Raw genomic sequence first — 15,419 nt, 5'->3', positions numbered from 1 at the left:
GAAACACAAGGAAGGGGATGAGTTTTATTATTGAACGATGACGATGCCGCAGTATACGCCACACGAAGGTCGAGTAAACTACCATCCCACGCTTTCCACGCTCCCCCGCAAAGTCGCCATTAAACTGGAGAGGCTCACTTGCAGCAGACAGAGACAGAGTCCAATGGCGACGGCCGTGCTAATCCTGCTGGCCGCCGCCATCCTGGCGCCGTCTCTCTCCAGCTGCGCGCCCGCCTCGGCTACTACCACCTCTGCGGCGGCGGCCGACCGCATCACGCGGCTGCCGGGCCAGCCGCCGGTCAACTTCTCCATGTACTCGGGCTACGTCACCGTGGACGCCGCCGCGGGGCGGGCGCTCTTCTACTGGCTCATCGAGGCCTCCTCCACCGCCGCGCCGGACTCGGCCCCGCTCGTGCTCTGGCTCAACGGCGGGCCCGGCTGCTCCTCCGTCGGCTACGGCGCATCCGAGGAGCTCGGCGCCTTCCGGATCAGCCCCGACGGCACCACGCTCGTCCCCAACCCCTACTCCTGGAACAAGAGTCGATTTTTTTTCTCCCTCGCTCTCTTCTTCTTTTGACCGAGAATTGTGTTAGCTTCCTTGACAACTGACACTGGGATGGAATTGGATCGGCTCGTTCCTTGCAGTGGCCAACATGCTCTTCTTGGACTCCCCCGCAGGCGTAGGGTACTCCTACTCCAACACCACCTCCGATCTCTTCACACCCGGCGACAACAAGACAGGTCAATTTTTCAGGATTACTTATCTATTCAAGTGCTAGTACTGTTCTTTGCTCGCATGAGGATGTCTTCTGCTGAATACCAATGATATCTTGCAGCTCACGATTCGTACACTTTCTTGGTGAATTGGCTGGAGAGGTTTCCGCAGTACAAGCATCGCGATTTCTACATCTCCGGGGAGAGCTATGGAGGTGAATTGCCATCAGATCGAATTGGTTAATTCTAGCATGTTGGCTCTGCGTTCAACATTATCCAGCAATCACATGTATATGATTCATGTGTCACCTAGTTTGTTCACTGTTGCTGCAATGGCTGCTTTTCAGGGCACTATGTTCCTCAGTTGTCTCAGCTAGTGTTCAGAAACAACAAAGGTATCAAGAAGCCCATCCTCAACTTCAAAGGCTTCATGGTCAGAAACTAATCAGCTCTTCTTTTGATTCTCCCTTAATTGGTCTGGACATTTTTCTTGTTACATATGATCAAATAATCAATCGCTGTTCTAGGTCGGAAATGCCGTTATTGATGATTACCATGATTACGTTGGAACTTTCGAGTACTGGTGGACGCATGGGCTGATCTCTGATGATACCTATCAGAAGCTGCAGTTGGCCTGTGAGTTTGATTCATCTGCGCATGCTTCCAAGGCATGCAACCAGATCTATGATGTAGCTGAAGCCGAGGAAGGCCTGATTGATGCATACAGTATCTATACACCAACCTGTAAGAAGGCCTCATTGCGTAAGCGGAGGCTAATAAAGGGCCGCAGGGTGAGCTAATCCACTACTAGAACTATAATTTGTTCATAGCTAAGCTAGTACACTACTGTACCAGCATGGTATATCGGTATTATGTATTGTGCACATGTTTAAAGTACCGTTGTTTAGACACATATTTTTTTGTTCAAATATAGCCCTGGTTGCCAAGAGGATATGATCCTTGCACTGAAAAGTACTCCACAAAGTACTATAATCTACCAGAAGTGCAGAAAGCTTTTCATGCCAATGTCACTGGAATGCCGTATGCCTGGAACCCCTGCAGGTTTGTTCAACTGGTTTCATCTTGTTTTACTCACAACTACTCATTCATCATAACTGACAGTAAAGCTTGCTTGTTAGTGATAGTTTGCGCTAAACTTATGCCAAAAATTCGCAGTGATGACTTGTTTGAGCATTGGAAAGATTCACCGAGGTCTATGCTTCCTATATACCATGAACTTATTGCTGCTGGCATAAGAATATGGGTCTTCAGGTACACCAAATTTATGTTGAAAACATGATTCACACTGGAACATAAATATTTGACAGTGGTGCCAATGCTGATCTATGATCATCACTCTCTGTATGGTACCATAGCACAGCCATTCTGTCCTTCTGAGGATTTAATCATTTAAATTCGGAAATTTGACAGTGGTGATGCTGATTCCGTGGTACCCCTCACTGCTACAAGATACTCCATTGATGCGCTCTATCTTCCGACTGTCACTAACTGGTATCCCTGGTATGAGGAGGAGGAGGTTAGTCAGCAACCTGTGCTAAAGAAACACTGGCAGTTTTATTCCCTTTTTCACTTGCTACAGCTATACTCATCATTCTAATGGTGTGGATCTTGCTTAGGTTGCTGGTTGGTGCCAAGTGTACAAAGGTTTGACGTTGGTGACAATCCGAGGAGCAGGACACGAGGTTCCCCTCCATCGTCCACAACAGGCCTTGAAGCTTTTTGAGCATTTTTTGCAAGATAAGCCCATGCCTCGGCCTGTAGATAGCATTCAGTCGTTTTAGATATTTCTTTCGCTTAAAATGGAAGGTCACGCTATGAAGCCATCTTGTTGTACAATTTCAAGCCTGGCTCACACGTTTCAGTTGAGGAGATATGCTCTGTTCGATTGATGTTGGCTACTTGGCATTATTAATTATTTCAGTGCAGTAACTTTAGAAATTGGAACATAATTCCCATCAAAGTTGTCTGATGAGAGTTTTGTTTTCAGTTTTCATGTATACTGAGCACTGGAATGTTAATGTAATGTAATTTGGAATATTCACGTACGTACTTATTTGACACAATACCATGCTACCATGTTCACTATTATCTGTAGAAGAGACAACAGTACCATTCTAGATCAAGTTGCAGGCTTGGGGTCTCCCTGACCCTCTTGCTGACATAATTATCAAAGATGTTAAGCAACATGTTAAGCTTGGAATATGTTAACCTTGGTGAATTGTATGCTTTTGTGCTTTGTGGGCATTCTTCTTCTCATACAAAACAACGTGCATTTAGTTCCGTCTTTGAAAAATAAAAGATGTTTTAAGCGTGGCATATGTTACAGAAAAGAAGTACTACTCGGAGGTTCAGAATAACCAGGTACTCTCATATTCTTTCTAGTGCAAGAATTTTGGGAAGATAAACATTCTTTCGGAAGTCTTGGATTTTGTAACAGCACAAATATTATTCCCATGCATCACGCTGATCTTAGCGCATTTGACAAACAAAAAGCTATCGATCATCGATAATAAAACACCAACCAGATCATTTTTTTGGGATGATCTTGATGCCCTTGATGAGGAGCCCCCTCTTCCACTCCCCACCATCATACTCAAACATAGAGATCCCAACCTCTCCATTCTGCCCCATCTGTGGTTTAACCTCCCCAACCTTGAGCTGCAGCCACTTCTCCCTGGGCTTCTCCAGCAGATTCTCTTTGCGCTGCTGGACCGTTCCGTCGGGGAGTTTGAGCTGGAGGTTCACCGGCACAGACCATCCATAGGCTGGATCTTTGAGCATCACTTCGAAGACAACCTCATAGGTGACTCCCGGTGTAAGATGGGACAGCTCCAGCTTCCCATGAACCTCCAACCAGCAGACGTTCTGCAGCATCACTGCCTCGATTTTTTCAGCTTCGCCGTCGCTGATTTGTTAAACATGTCAGGTTCAGAAACAGCATGGTAATTAAGTCTAATTCCTGAGAGCATGATCTGTGAACAACTAAAAAAAATCATCTTTACGTATGTAGATGTACATGTTGTGATTCTGAATTACAGTACCTTCCTTCTTTCAGGGCATGCCAAGTCCAGTATCTGGGGTCTTCACTCCAAGTGACGGCTAGGCCTCTTGGGAGCAGCATGAAGCAGTTGTGCCTGGTCCTCTCATCCACCCAGTACTTCTGCATTCATTGAAAGTTTGAAGCATAACCATGTTCAAAATCAAAAGCCAAAGCTTATATATTACTCCCTGCGATCCTAAATTGTTGTTGAAATATTACATGTATCTAGACGCCTTTTAAGAGTATATACATCCATATTTGGACAAAAATTTAGGATCCGAGGGAGTATACAGGATTCCATGTCATGCTAGTTCATGTTTTCAGAAGCAAATTAATGAACCTTTGTTTTTCCGGCCAAGAAGATCCCTGTGCAGGCCTGATCTTCCATTGCAGCTAAATCAGTAGCCTTCTCGTTGGCGACGATCTCCCGGAACATGTGAGGAGCCGGCGCTCGCTTGGACTGGGCCTGCAGGTTTGTGCCAGAGGTGGAATCAGCACTGTGCGCCATCGGCACGGCACGGCCATCGCCGGTGCACGATGACACGGAAGACGTCTCTTTTGGCGAAGACGGCGCGGCCCCCATGGTCGGTTTTCTCTCGACTGGACTTCTCCTGGAGTGCTAGCTGATCGTGAGATATATATATAGCTTCAGAAGTTGGCTTGAAGCCTTGTTAGAACAACTGAACTGAGCTGAAGCATCACGATTTCAGGGTAAAGAAAGTGAAGACGGAATTTGGACCTTTTTCGCGCCTACCGTGCATCGTTGGACGGCGGGCATGAAAGGCAGAGAGAGTAGTCCCAGAAGATAATGTCAGCAAATTAACAAGGTAAGTTATTAATACATTTATTTTCCTTTTCATCTCCAGCGTTGGGTGGGGCATCTGATTCGTGAGATTGAATTCCCTGCTACGTACGCCCAGCCGGAAGAGAATCCACCTTTCTCTTTGTCAATCAATAATACTATTGCTGCCGTTGCATTGCATTGGTGGCCTGCTCGTTCAGTTGGGAATCCTTCTTGAGTTATTTAACTCTGCTCCTGTGCTTGATTTACTGTCGGATTACATGTCGGATTTAGTATTCTAATTAAAAAAATATATAACTTTCTTTAATTACTGTAATTAAAGTGGCCTATTAGCTTAGCTGGTAAGAGCGTGGTCCTAATAAGGCCAAGGTCGCAGGTTCGAGACCTGCATAGGCCAAATAAATTATTATTTTTTAGTATACAGGGATATTCTCCCGAGCTGCTCCAAAAGGAAGCTCCCAGCGCCCAGATTCACCTGAAGCTCCATGCGATGCTGGGACGTTTCAACTCTGCTCCGTAACTTTGCTTCAGCTCTCTGGCGTGCTGTTAACTTTGCAGCTAAAAATGTTTAGTGACTGCTGAGCTGATGCTCAGAACCTTTTTTTTTTCCTTTTCTTTGAGTGCTGTAAAACCCTGGTTTCGTTAATGCAATGGAAACGGGAGGCTCGGAGCCTTACGGTAACTTCAAAACACAATTCAAACAGAATACAACGCCGTTTTCCTTTGATACAAACGAATGAACCAAACAATGGCATCCTTTCAGTTTCAGATATACGCTTCCAGAGACTGGACCGCGACAGTAAAGAGTCGTTTATTGATCTACATCTCAAAACTGGTTACTGGGCGCGCAAGAACCCATATATAAAAGTCTCAAAATATATATTTTTACAACCTTGGAGCCCTCAGGTTCCTTTGCCTGGTCCTCTGCTCCTCCATTTCGTTCATCCAATCTGAAATCTGGTAAATAAATTTCACCGTCACCACCACCAACCCAACCAATCCAGCTATAGCAATTACCAGTAGCAAAAGTTTCAGGAGAGGCCCCGAAAGGAAATCCTTGATTTTCTGCAAAATATAGGCGCACGGTAAGGACCACACTTCAGGGGATCCAATACGTAAGCAGCACATCTGTATTTTACACACCTGTAACATCGAATACGGAGCAGGTTCTTGTCCTCCACGCTCACGCTTCTTCTTACGTTTGGGCACGTTTGCAACTTCCATGGCAGGATTCTAAACGGAAATTGCAGGAAACGAGCACATATTTAAGTACCAACAAAATCCAATTGTTTGGTGGTGAAAACTTGGCAGAGAACAACATTATTTGGTAGATTCGGGTACCTTAACCTCCTGAACTTTCCGGAGATGCAACTCTGTGGAAGAAACTTTGACCTTTTTCACGCAATCTTCACCACATAGGAGTAGACCGCCTCCAAACTGACCTTTAGGCACTTCTTTTGGATCACGACCAGATCTTCGGTACTCCTTGAGAACATCTTGACATACCCACTCCTTTTTCAGGGTGTTGCATGCACAACGTACATTGACCTTCATAAATATCAAAAGAGGTACAGGAATAAATACATTAAAAAAATACAGCTTAAAATTCCATTTACTTAAAACTCCCCACAAATAATAATATATCATTATATCCTAAGACTTTGCATATAAAGTTTCATCAGCTAAAACAGATCAAACACATGATTATTAGCTGGTTATCAGGTCACAAGTTGTTTCAAACTACATATGCTGAGGTCATACCTTTTTCATGCACTGATCAACTGATGGGCATTGATCAGGGTGACATATTTCTGAGCATAAGTGGGGGCAATTTGGTAATTTCCTGCACAAATGCCATAAATAACATGTCCAAAATTTCAGTACTTTAAGTTTGGTTTACAATTATGCAACATAACTATTGTTTTTACAATACTCATAACAGCACACCAACAATTAAGAACTGGGAATCCGTAGCTGACCTGTGACATGGGCCACCACAGGACCTTACTTTCAGCTGTTCCTTGGCATTTAAGTTGTTATAGTGCACGCACTCAAAAGAGTGTGTCATAGCACCACAATGACATGATCTTTTAACAAGGACTTTGCAAGGTGGACAATCGTTCTCATGGCATGGCAAAGGGCAAGGATGTGTACAAGGAGAATTCCTGACCTGGAAAAAGCAATAAGACTAAACATCATGCACCCACGCTTACAAGAAATATGTAGAGCACAACTAGCTATTTCGCATAAATGTTTGTAACAGACAATTCTAAACTGGAGGTATGTCAAAGGAAACAAAGAACTGACCCTTTGACAAGGAAGGTCGCAGTCTTCACAAGGCTCAGCAAGTGTGTTCTTTCTATGAAGAGATAATATGATATCAGCTTTAGGCTGACCCAATGGGATCTCTAACACATGGCAGGCCTTTGTGCAATAATGGTTGCCACAAGGGAGAGGGTTTCCGCATAAATTCTGACAGGGAAATTGCCTCCTTTTCGAGCAAGGTATCTGCATAAATATGAAAAAACAAAAAAATATCATGCTTTCTACAATCTGGTGCTCAAACAAGTGCATTTGAGAGAGGGAGGGAAGGAGGTATTAATTGACCAAAAGATAGCCATGTCGATGAAACTTACTGCACGTTCTTGGCCTATATGCTGTCCCAAACATGGCACCAGAACAACTTCTTGGCATGGTGGGCATGGTGTTCCAGGCGTACATTCTATATGCTTTTCCATTTTCTTCTTCATTGGTTTAAGTGTGTACTCAGGGTTCGGAGGAGGGATAGAACCATGACACCTAGGTAGAGTCATGCAAGATTGTTAGACATCAGAGGAAGTTATAGTTCTTGGTACACTACTGAGAATGGCACACTGAGCATATTAGTTAAACAAAAAAACCTTTCTTTACACTTGTGGCCACAAGAAAGTTCTTCTGCGCAGATCATTTTGCAAGGTGGACAGGCTCCATAGTGGCATTTATGGGGCTAAAGGAAGAAGATTAAATGTTAAGTAAATTCTGAGGACCGGTTTACAACAGGAAAAGTAATTAAAGTACACAGAAATGACATGCAACTAAATTCACCAAAAAAAATAATACAAATAACCTTGCAATGGCCATCAGCAATGAAATTTATCAGGAGATTGCCATCAATGAGTAATGACATTGTTAAAGAAAAAGGGGCAGGGCTGTTTACCCGGCAGTCAAACTTGTGTCTGCAAAGGCGATCTACATTGCACTTTTTTGAGCATTTCGGTGGTTTCTGATTCTTCTCAGTCCCACAAGGAACCTACAATAGAGTTATGCATTTAAATCTACAAAGTGAAACTTAGCAACTACAGAATAACTATTCAACACACTAGCAGTATACAGACCTTGAGTGAGTCAGGAGACACTCTGAGGATGAACATATAAATGAAACCGTAGCAAGAGTTACAATTTAGGCAAGTGCACAAGAACACATAAAAATGGTTGGAATACAGCTGTTCCATGCTGATAATTTCTCCTAATAATCTTGTGTAAGGAAATAGACAGGACCGAACATAACTCATATAAAGAAATCAACAATAGAAATTAAGAGTCTACCAAGTTCAACCTCAAAGTATGTTTTCCCACAGAAGCATGAGATGGTCTTCATCAAAGGACAAGGTGAACAAGCACCTCTGGTAAACAAAAGGAACAAAGTGTTACTAGAAATTCAATCAAAAAAATGAACAAATAATATCTGGGCCTTAAGATAGCCTCAAAACAGCAGATACATGTTGGACTATGTCAGAGCAAACATCACTACATATTTGGAAACCTGTTATGTGCCACTGGTGATATTTTGGTATGTGCCTTGCAATCCAAGATGGGAGCATATACATGCTCAAATGCAAGTGACACGAAACAATAGCAAATGACATGCCAAAGATGCACTTTTGATTAGGGCAATACCTGTGGCATGGGGATTGACATTTATGGTTGCCACATCTGAGCCTCCTATCACAAATCTAGAAACAAAAGTCTCCTTAGTGCCTGAAAGGGGCCATAATCATGCAAAGAAGGAATGAAAAAGAAGATGTACCTCTGCGCAGGGTGGGCAATCCCCAACACAACAACGTCGCTTACAAGCATGGCGTCCACAGTCACGTAAACGCTGACATTTCCTTTCGCAGGTCAAGTCTTGGTGGCAAGGCAACTGATGCAGTGCATCACAAGAATAGGGAAATTTAGGCATTTACTTCCTAATGAGCAATAACATAGAAGCAATATCTAACGAGCTATAGCGTTACTGCTGGACCAGATTAAGGAGAAATGAAAATTACCGATTGCTACTTATTGTTACTCTGTTAGGCAGTACGCATATATAAAACTATTTGAAAGGCAAGCCTTCAAACATCCTAAGTTGGTTCACAGAGAACCATGGAAATGTAGATATCAACAATTGACCATTACATGTAGCAATTACATGCAGATAACATTCTGCCAATTAGTTGCTAATAGTGTGTTTATTTCCTTTTCTGTATTTTAGAGAACTATTAATTTATTTGCTCACATGATGTGATTGAATATCTGTTTTGTTTACTCCTTGCAAGGTTGTCATAACTCATAACAAACATGTTGAATAGATATGTACCTCCTTTTTCAGACCCCCACAGCGGCAGGACTTTTTGATCACAAGACGGCAGATCTTGTCACACTGGCCTCGATGGCACCGCTCAGGGCACTTGTGCCGCCCGCACCCTAGCACCTTCTCACAAGTCGATCCACACGTGGCAGCCTCCATGTCACACTCCAACCTTGGATAATCCGTCTTGCCACAAGGGCAAGTCCGCCGTCCTCGAAGCGGACATTCCCCGCACTTTCCACCATGGCATCCCCTCTCACACCTATGTTTCCCACAATCCAGCATCCCACCACACTCCCTCTTGCACTGGAAAACCCTTTCAGAGCACAACCTCTCCACCGTTGTCTCCCCACACTCACACTTGTGATTCCCCCGCACCGCACACGGCGGACAGGGCCCATCATGGCAATCCACCGGGCACCGGTGGAGTCCGCAGCTAAGGCTTTTATTACATTTACTCCCACAAGAATAACGCTGACGCGCGCAGCGCCGGGGTTCACGGTGTGCTCCACAAAAGCAGCGAGCGTTAGGGACGACGGTGGGGCACGGAGGACATGGTCCAGGGTGGCAACGCAGGAGGCAGGTGTGCTGGCAGCCGGAGTCTGCATTTGAATTGAGGGGGCGGTCACAGACCTCGCCACACGAGTGTGGGAGGATCCAGGGATCGGCAGGCGGGTCAACGGTCTTGGAGCAGAAGCAGTGGTAGGAGGTGGGGGTCTGGGATTTGGGGTAGGCGACGCGGCACTTGGGGCAGCCCCAGGTGGGGGAGGGCGCGGCGGAGGCAGACTGGTGCGCCCATGACTGGATGCAAGGGAGGTGGAGGAGCGCGAAGCAGGAGGCTGAGCAGGACCAGACGGGGTCGGAGGGGCGGATTGGGTCCAAGCAGATCAGGCACGGCGGTGATCGGCGGCGCGCGGCGGAGCTGAGGAAAAGACGGACCTTGGCGAGGTCGGCGCCGTCGCCGGCGACGGAGAGGTATGTGGAGATGACGGAGGCAGTTGCCGGGTCGCTGGCGGCGAGATCGGTCTCGTCCCCGGAGGAGGAGGAGCAGCACGAGGGGTCAGAATCGGAGACGTGTCTAGGGTTTGAAGGCGAGGGTGCGGGCGCAGGTAAGGGCGCTGCTGGTCTACGCGCGGTGGCAGTAGCAGTGGCGACAGGAACCGGCTTCCGCGAAGAGGATGCGACGGCGGCGTAGGAGGACGGCATCGCCGGCGGCGAGATTTGCGTGGGCACTGAGTGAGGAAAAGAGCTTTTGCGATTAGATCCAAGAGATTTCGTACATTTATAATTCGGGCTGTGTGTTTTGCGTTGGGCTTTAGCTGGAGAGCCAACAGCGTTGGGCTTCAATTCGGTACGGGCCGAGCTCTATCCATTTCTTGCTCCTGCAACACAAACAAATTACCGGAAAAACGAAGCAAAATGCATTCGGATGCAGCAGCACCGGTCTGGCAGCCTGATGGTTTTGGTTGTATGATGAAACGTTAGCATCTGCCGTCTGTCTGTGTGTCTGTCTGCATGATATGCACGCAACGCATCACGATTTCTCGGTACTTTTGTCCTTGTCCATCAGTGTGTTTGTTCTCCAGCTGAAAGAAGCAGAGGACCTTCCCGAGCTATCTACTCTGGAATGATCTACTACCAGTTATTCCTATTCTGAAAGATACGTAGCAGCTAATTTCTCAGGTAACTTCAAATCCGCGGGCAATTTTAATCGTATCAAGGGCCTATTTACCTTGGCTAGCTAGGGGCTAACATGACAGCTTAATTTGGGCCCCCTGCATGTGTCTGGCTAGCTAGCTATTGGATGACCTTTTCAGCTAATGCTGAAAGAACAAACCAGCTCCTATACATTGCCTTGCATTGTCAGGTGTACAAATCCAGCTCCAAGATCACCATCAGCACAGCTCCCATTGTCAAAAGGATACGAAAGAAGAAGAAGAAGAAGAAAAACTGGATCGATCGATCGTGTCTCCACTCCCCAGTCCAGGGCTTGCTGCTGCTTGAAGCAACCCAGCTAGATTATTAGTTAGTTAGCCTGTTCCACCTCGGCTCAGGGTTTGGTGCCCTGTAACTGTATGACATGTAACCACACTCTGCTTTACCTGACCACCACACACACAAACCCTGCTGCACCCACCACCAATGCTACGTGCTCTGCTTGCATCTCACTCCAATCTTGTTATAACTAAGCCACAGCTAAGCTCGCAAGCTCTCCACCAGATAGATCACTCTCGCATTTGTCCTCGCTGATAGCTAGAGTTTCACGATTACACCACCAGAATGGAAGCCATGCAGAGATCATTTCTAGTGCTGCTCGTGATCTCAGCGGCGATCACGGCGTCGGCGCAGGGCCCAACGGCGGCGCCAACGACTCCAGCCCCAGCGGCTCCGGCACCGGCAGCCGGAACGACCAAGACGACCAACATAACAGGCGTGCTAGCGAAAGCCGGGCAGTTCAACACGTTCATCCGGCTGCTGCGTTCCACGGGCGTCGCCGCCCAAATCGACAACCAGCTCAACAGCTCCCAGACGGGCGGGCTCACGGTGTTCGCGCCCACGGACAACGCGTTCACGAGCCTGGCTTCCGGCACGCTCAACTCGCTTTCGGACAGCCAGAAGAACTCGCTGGTGCAGTTCCACGTGCTGTCCACGGCGGTGCCCATGTCGCAGTTCGACACCGTGAGCAACCCGCTCAGGACGCAGGCCGGGAGCAGCTCCCCGGGGGAGTACCCGCTCAACGTCACCGCCACCGGCCAGCAGGTCAACATCTCCACGGGGGTCGTCAATGCCACCGTCGACAACACGCTCTTCACCGGCGACCAGCTCGTGGTCTACCAGGTCAACCAGGTGCTGCTGCCCATGGCCATCGCCGGGAAGAAGGCGGACGCGCCGGCCCCCGCGCCGCTGGGTCCGGCCAAGAAGACGCCGGTCGCTGCTGACGCGCCTGGCGGCGCTGATGCCGACACGGATTCCACCGCGTCCCGGGCAGCCGGAGGTGGTGGGGGTGGCGGCGTCGTCGCGGTGGCCATGGCATTGGCGTCCTGCGTCCTCTGCTGGGGGCTGTGACGTTGCCCATGAGACTGCGATTCTCGGTCTACACGTCGAGTTTTTTTTGGTCACTTTTAATTTCACAAATGTTTTCTTCCTAGTCAATTTTCTTTGACTTGTTCTCTTCCGTATCGTTAATACCGTTGTACAATTGCTAGGGATGTAAAAGTGTAATCTGTACCGTTGCGTATATATATGATTTTTATGTAATGCTGCTAAATAAATACGGAGTATATGATTTTCTCATAATAGTTTATTTTAGAAAACACCATTTACATTTAAACTGAGCTGCCAAAATGTCTTATAATTTACGGGTTTGCCATATCAAAGTTGCCTGATTTGATTTTTAGTTAGTGATAAGTTGATTGATCAGCCGTTAGATCTGGTTTGTGCTTTAAGATTCCAAACGAACGATGGATAAGTTGACTTTGGATGGTGTCCAAATCCAAACCCAATGTGTCTGATAAGTCGAATGAGATTGAAACCTGGAGAAGAGTTCCGTAAAAGCATGGCAAACAAAGCAACAACAAATTAAATTCTAAATCAAATAAAAACTGAAAGTAGTAGTAGTAGTAATAATATTCAGAAAATCATGAAAAATGTAAAATAATACAAAAAAGTAAAATAACTTATTTTTCACATTTTTGTAATTGGGGAAGTCAAAAGTTTCAGGTTTCAAACTTTTTTTAATTTGAGACTTTCGAATATATGGTTTTTTGAATATTTTGTAAAATAATTTATTTCCTTCCATTTGCTAGCTTATTGTCACATTTCAGGGATTCAGAGTTGTCGCCCGAAGCCATCATCGACCTTGTCAGCGGACTCGTCGGACTGGTGCTACGGCCATCCTCATATGGAACTTTTCACTGGACATCGCCGTCGACGTCGTCGCGATCACGACGCCGCCCGAGATTCATAGCGCCTCCCCTTTGTGCTTTCTACGGTGTGCCCCTTTCCAGCCCTTGTGGAGTGAATATGAGGTGTCGCTGAAGTGCGTCATCGCTCTCATCGTTGCAATCACTGGAGTGATCCTGACAGCGATGCTCATCTGGAGTTTCATCATCGGTTGTTCCTCGTCATACTCGTCCAATAGCAGACTAGGGGGCCCTGCCCCCCCCCCCCCCCCCCCCGAAATTGGAACCGATGATGAAATAAAATGGTCTTCAATATAGGCAGATACATTATATATATATATATATATCGGGTCATGGTCTTTAAAAAACTTTCAGTATTAGTATTAGTAGTATATTTTGATTAAATAAAGTGGTCTTCAATACTTAATCCTTCATATATCACATAATATAATCGTTGATGAAAAAGCAAACGGTTGGTTTGGCAACCAAGAGCGCACCACTCCACAACTGCGCGGCCCCATGCCCACCATGTCCTTCATGCCATGCATTTTCGTCCTGCGTGCCTAAAACCTGTCCAACCGCAGTGCCGTGTGTTGTTGTCCCAGTGCCATACGCTCCTCCGGCCGACGACAATACTCGGTCGTCCCGGCCCCTTGCCCGCACCCCTGTCCATCGGCGGCTCGGAGCTATCGGCCAAAGCCATTATCTATCCTCATATGGAGTTTCGTCACCAGACGTCGCCATTGACATTGTCGCGACCATGGCGCCGCCCGGGCTTCACCGAGTTCTTCCTCTTCGCCGATGGGATTTCCACATCAAGGAGACGATACCGAGGCTTCGAATTACTTTGATCAGCATGCAAAATCTCAGAGTCACATAAATCATATACATTGCTCACGAGTGTTGATCTAACTAATGCGACCTTTGCACAAAAAATGATCAGTCATGCGTTTCAAGATCTGATCTTCCTTGAAATTCTTAACGGTGTTAACGTGATAAAAAGTTGATTATACAAATGGAAACGCTACCAACATGTCCTCCTTAAAGTCTCCGTTACAAGAATAAGCAGATTTGTGAACTATAAATATGAAAACAAAATAGTCTTTTGCCATTAATCTACCAGCATGGATTGCATGTGTATGAAAACAAAATATGTGTATATGGATTTGTGAACTTTAATTTTGAAAAGAAAATAGGCTTGAGGCAATGTCCTACATGTATATGAGTACATGGATTGCATCTTTGACATGTGTCAAGATCTTAGCCATTGATGCAAAGCATGCAAAACCTTATACACACTTGTACTTAAATATCAAGTATTAGAAGATTTCATTCTTTTATTTATTTTCTATTCTAGAATACTACAAAGGTTCTACACAATTCCAACTAATGTTTATTTTAATGTTGGAGATTGATACACTGATGGACACCTTAATAGTATGCTGTCTTTGTGCATCGATCGACGCAGAGGCCGGATGTTACCCTCTTTTTTGAAAGAAGTAATTTGTTCGAGGCAGCATGTTCGATTATGAACACCATTAGTCCCGCCCTACTGGATTATTTGTTCGGGCATTACAATCTTGTTGTGCTAAGAGCATCTTTAGCAGGCCCCATAAAACCACTCGGCCCTTACACGTATACGGTTTTTGTACGAAAAATAGTCGGAACAGAGCCCGTAAAACCGCATGGTCCGTATAGGTTTTACGCCATCTGTAGGGCATGTGGGTCGATTTATGGTATGCTTGCTTCATATTCTCCGCCTCCTCCTCCCAAATCCGCCACCGCCGATGAGAACTCTGCCACCGCCCCCACAAGATCGGTGACCCCCCACCGCAAGATGCATCCCGTGAACAACTCATTTGGGGCTGGGGAGCCTTCGCCTCCGCCGATCGAGGAGAAGCGGAGCCGGCAGATCCGGTCAGAGGGCGTGCAAAAGCGTGCTCCCTCGCTGAGGGCCGGCCTCGAGCAGCAAGTTGAGGAAGTTGTTGCCAGCCGGAACATCACAAGGGTAGAATAAAACCATTTTATCGAGCTCTCAATTCCGAGAAATACAAGTGATTCCAGGAACATCACGACGGTCAGCACAAGACAGACAGTAAAGCATATTAGAGCAACTCCAGCCACGCGACCCAAACGGACCATTTTTTTTGGCCGTTTTCGTCCGTTTGGGTCGTGGGCCGGACAGAAAATGGCCTTCGCCCGGCCTTCGTCCGTTTGGGTCGCGGGCCGGACAGAAAATGGCCTTCGCCCGGCCTTCGTCCGTTTGGGTCGCGGGCCGGACAGAAAATGGCCTTCGCCCGGCCTTCGTCCGTTTGGGTCGCGGGCCGGACA

At 46.5% G+C, this 15,419-nt stretch overlaps 4 protein-coding genes, 1 long non-coding RNA gene and 1 other non-coding gene across 6 annotated transcripts; 4 read left to right on the top strand and 2 right to left on the bottom strand.

Annotated features, from left to right (window-relative positions):
* Positions 1-47: 47 nt before the first annotated feature.
* On the top strand, positions 48-2,823 carry LOC100833385 (serine carboxypeptidase II-1). Its single transcript, XM_003568652.4, has 9 exons — positions 48-539; positions 646-741; positions 837-929; positions 1,062-1,147; positions 1,242-1,505; positions 1,649-1,776; positions 1,891-1,986; positions 2,146-2,251; positions 2,352-2,823. Exons 1-9 carry the CDS (start codon positions 164-166, stop codon positions 2,514-2,516), a joined length of 1,410 nt encoding a protein of 469 aa, XP_003568700.3. The 5' UTR covers positions 48-163; the 3' UTR covers positions 2,517-2,823.
* Positions 2,824-3,072: 249 nt separating this feature from the next.
* Positions 3,073-4,504, bottom strand: LOC100844355 (lectin). The gene is made up of 3 exons (XM_003565060.4): positions 4,116-4,504; positions 3,777-3,895; positions 3,073-3,640 (listed from the first exon to the last, which is right to left on the bottom strand). The coding sequence occupies exons 1-3, from the start codon at positions 4,356-4,358 to the stop codon at positions 3,262-3,264; spliced, it is 741 nt and encodes a 246-aa protein (XP_003565108.1). The 5' UTR covers positions 4,359-4,504; the 3' UTR covers positions 3,073-3,261.
* On the top strand, positions 4,263-5,272 carry LOC112270898. The gene is made up of 2 exons (XR_002963494.1): positions 4,263-4,404; positions 4,486-5,272. It is a non-coding gene; the product is annotated as an uncharacterized LOC112270898 (long non-coding RNA).
* TRNAI-AAU lies at positions 4,901-4,974 on the top strand. Its single transcript has one exon. It is a non-coding gene; the product is annotated as a tRNA-Ile (tRNA).
* Positions 5,273-5,280: 8 nt separating the features above from the next.
* Positions 5,281-10,457, bottom strand: LOC100822851 (NF-X1-type zinc finger protein NFXL2). The gene is made up of 13 exons (XM_003569212.4): positions 9,196-10,457; positions 8,644-8,757; positions 8,514-8,569; positions 8,173-8,239; positions 7,774-7,866; positions 7,478-7,563; positions 7,214-7,376; positions 6,885-7,085; positions 6,557-6,747; positions 6,339-6,420; positions 5,919-6,125; positions 5,721-5,810; positions 5,281-5,642 (listed from the first exon to the last, which is right to left on the bottom strand). The coding sequence occupies exons 1-13, from the start codon at positions 10,390-10,392 to the stop codon at positions 5,463-5,465; spliced, it is 2,727 nt and encodes a 908-aa protein (XP_003569260.1). The 5' UTR covers positions 10,393-10,457; the 3' UTR covers positions 5,281-5,462.
* Positions 10,458-11,306: 849 nt separating this feature from the next.
* LOC100823450 (fasciclin-like arabinogalactan protein 11) lies at positions 11,307-12,483 on the top strand. Its single transcript, XM_003565157.4, has one exon. It carries the CDS (start codon positions 11,467-11,469, stop codon positions 12,250-12,252), a length of 786 nt encoding a protein of 261 aa, XP_003565205.1. The 5' UTR covers positions 11,307-11,466; the 3' UTR covers positions 12,253-12,483.
* The last annotated feature ends 2,936 nt before the right edge of the window (positions 12,484-15,419 follow it).

Source organism: Brachypodium distachyon, chromosome 2 (genome assembly GCF_000005505.3).
Source record: "Brachypodium distachyon strain Bd21 chromosome 2, Brachypodium_distachyon_v3.0, whole genome shotgun sequence".
NCBI lineage: Eukaryota > Viridiplantae > Streptophyta > Magnoliopsida > Poales > Poaceae > Brachypodium > Brachypodium distachyon.
Note: the sequence above shows the minus strand (reverse complement) of the source record. Positions and strands in the feature narration are given on the sequence as shown.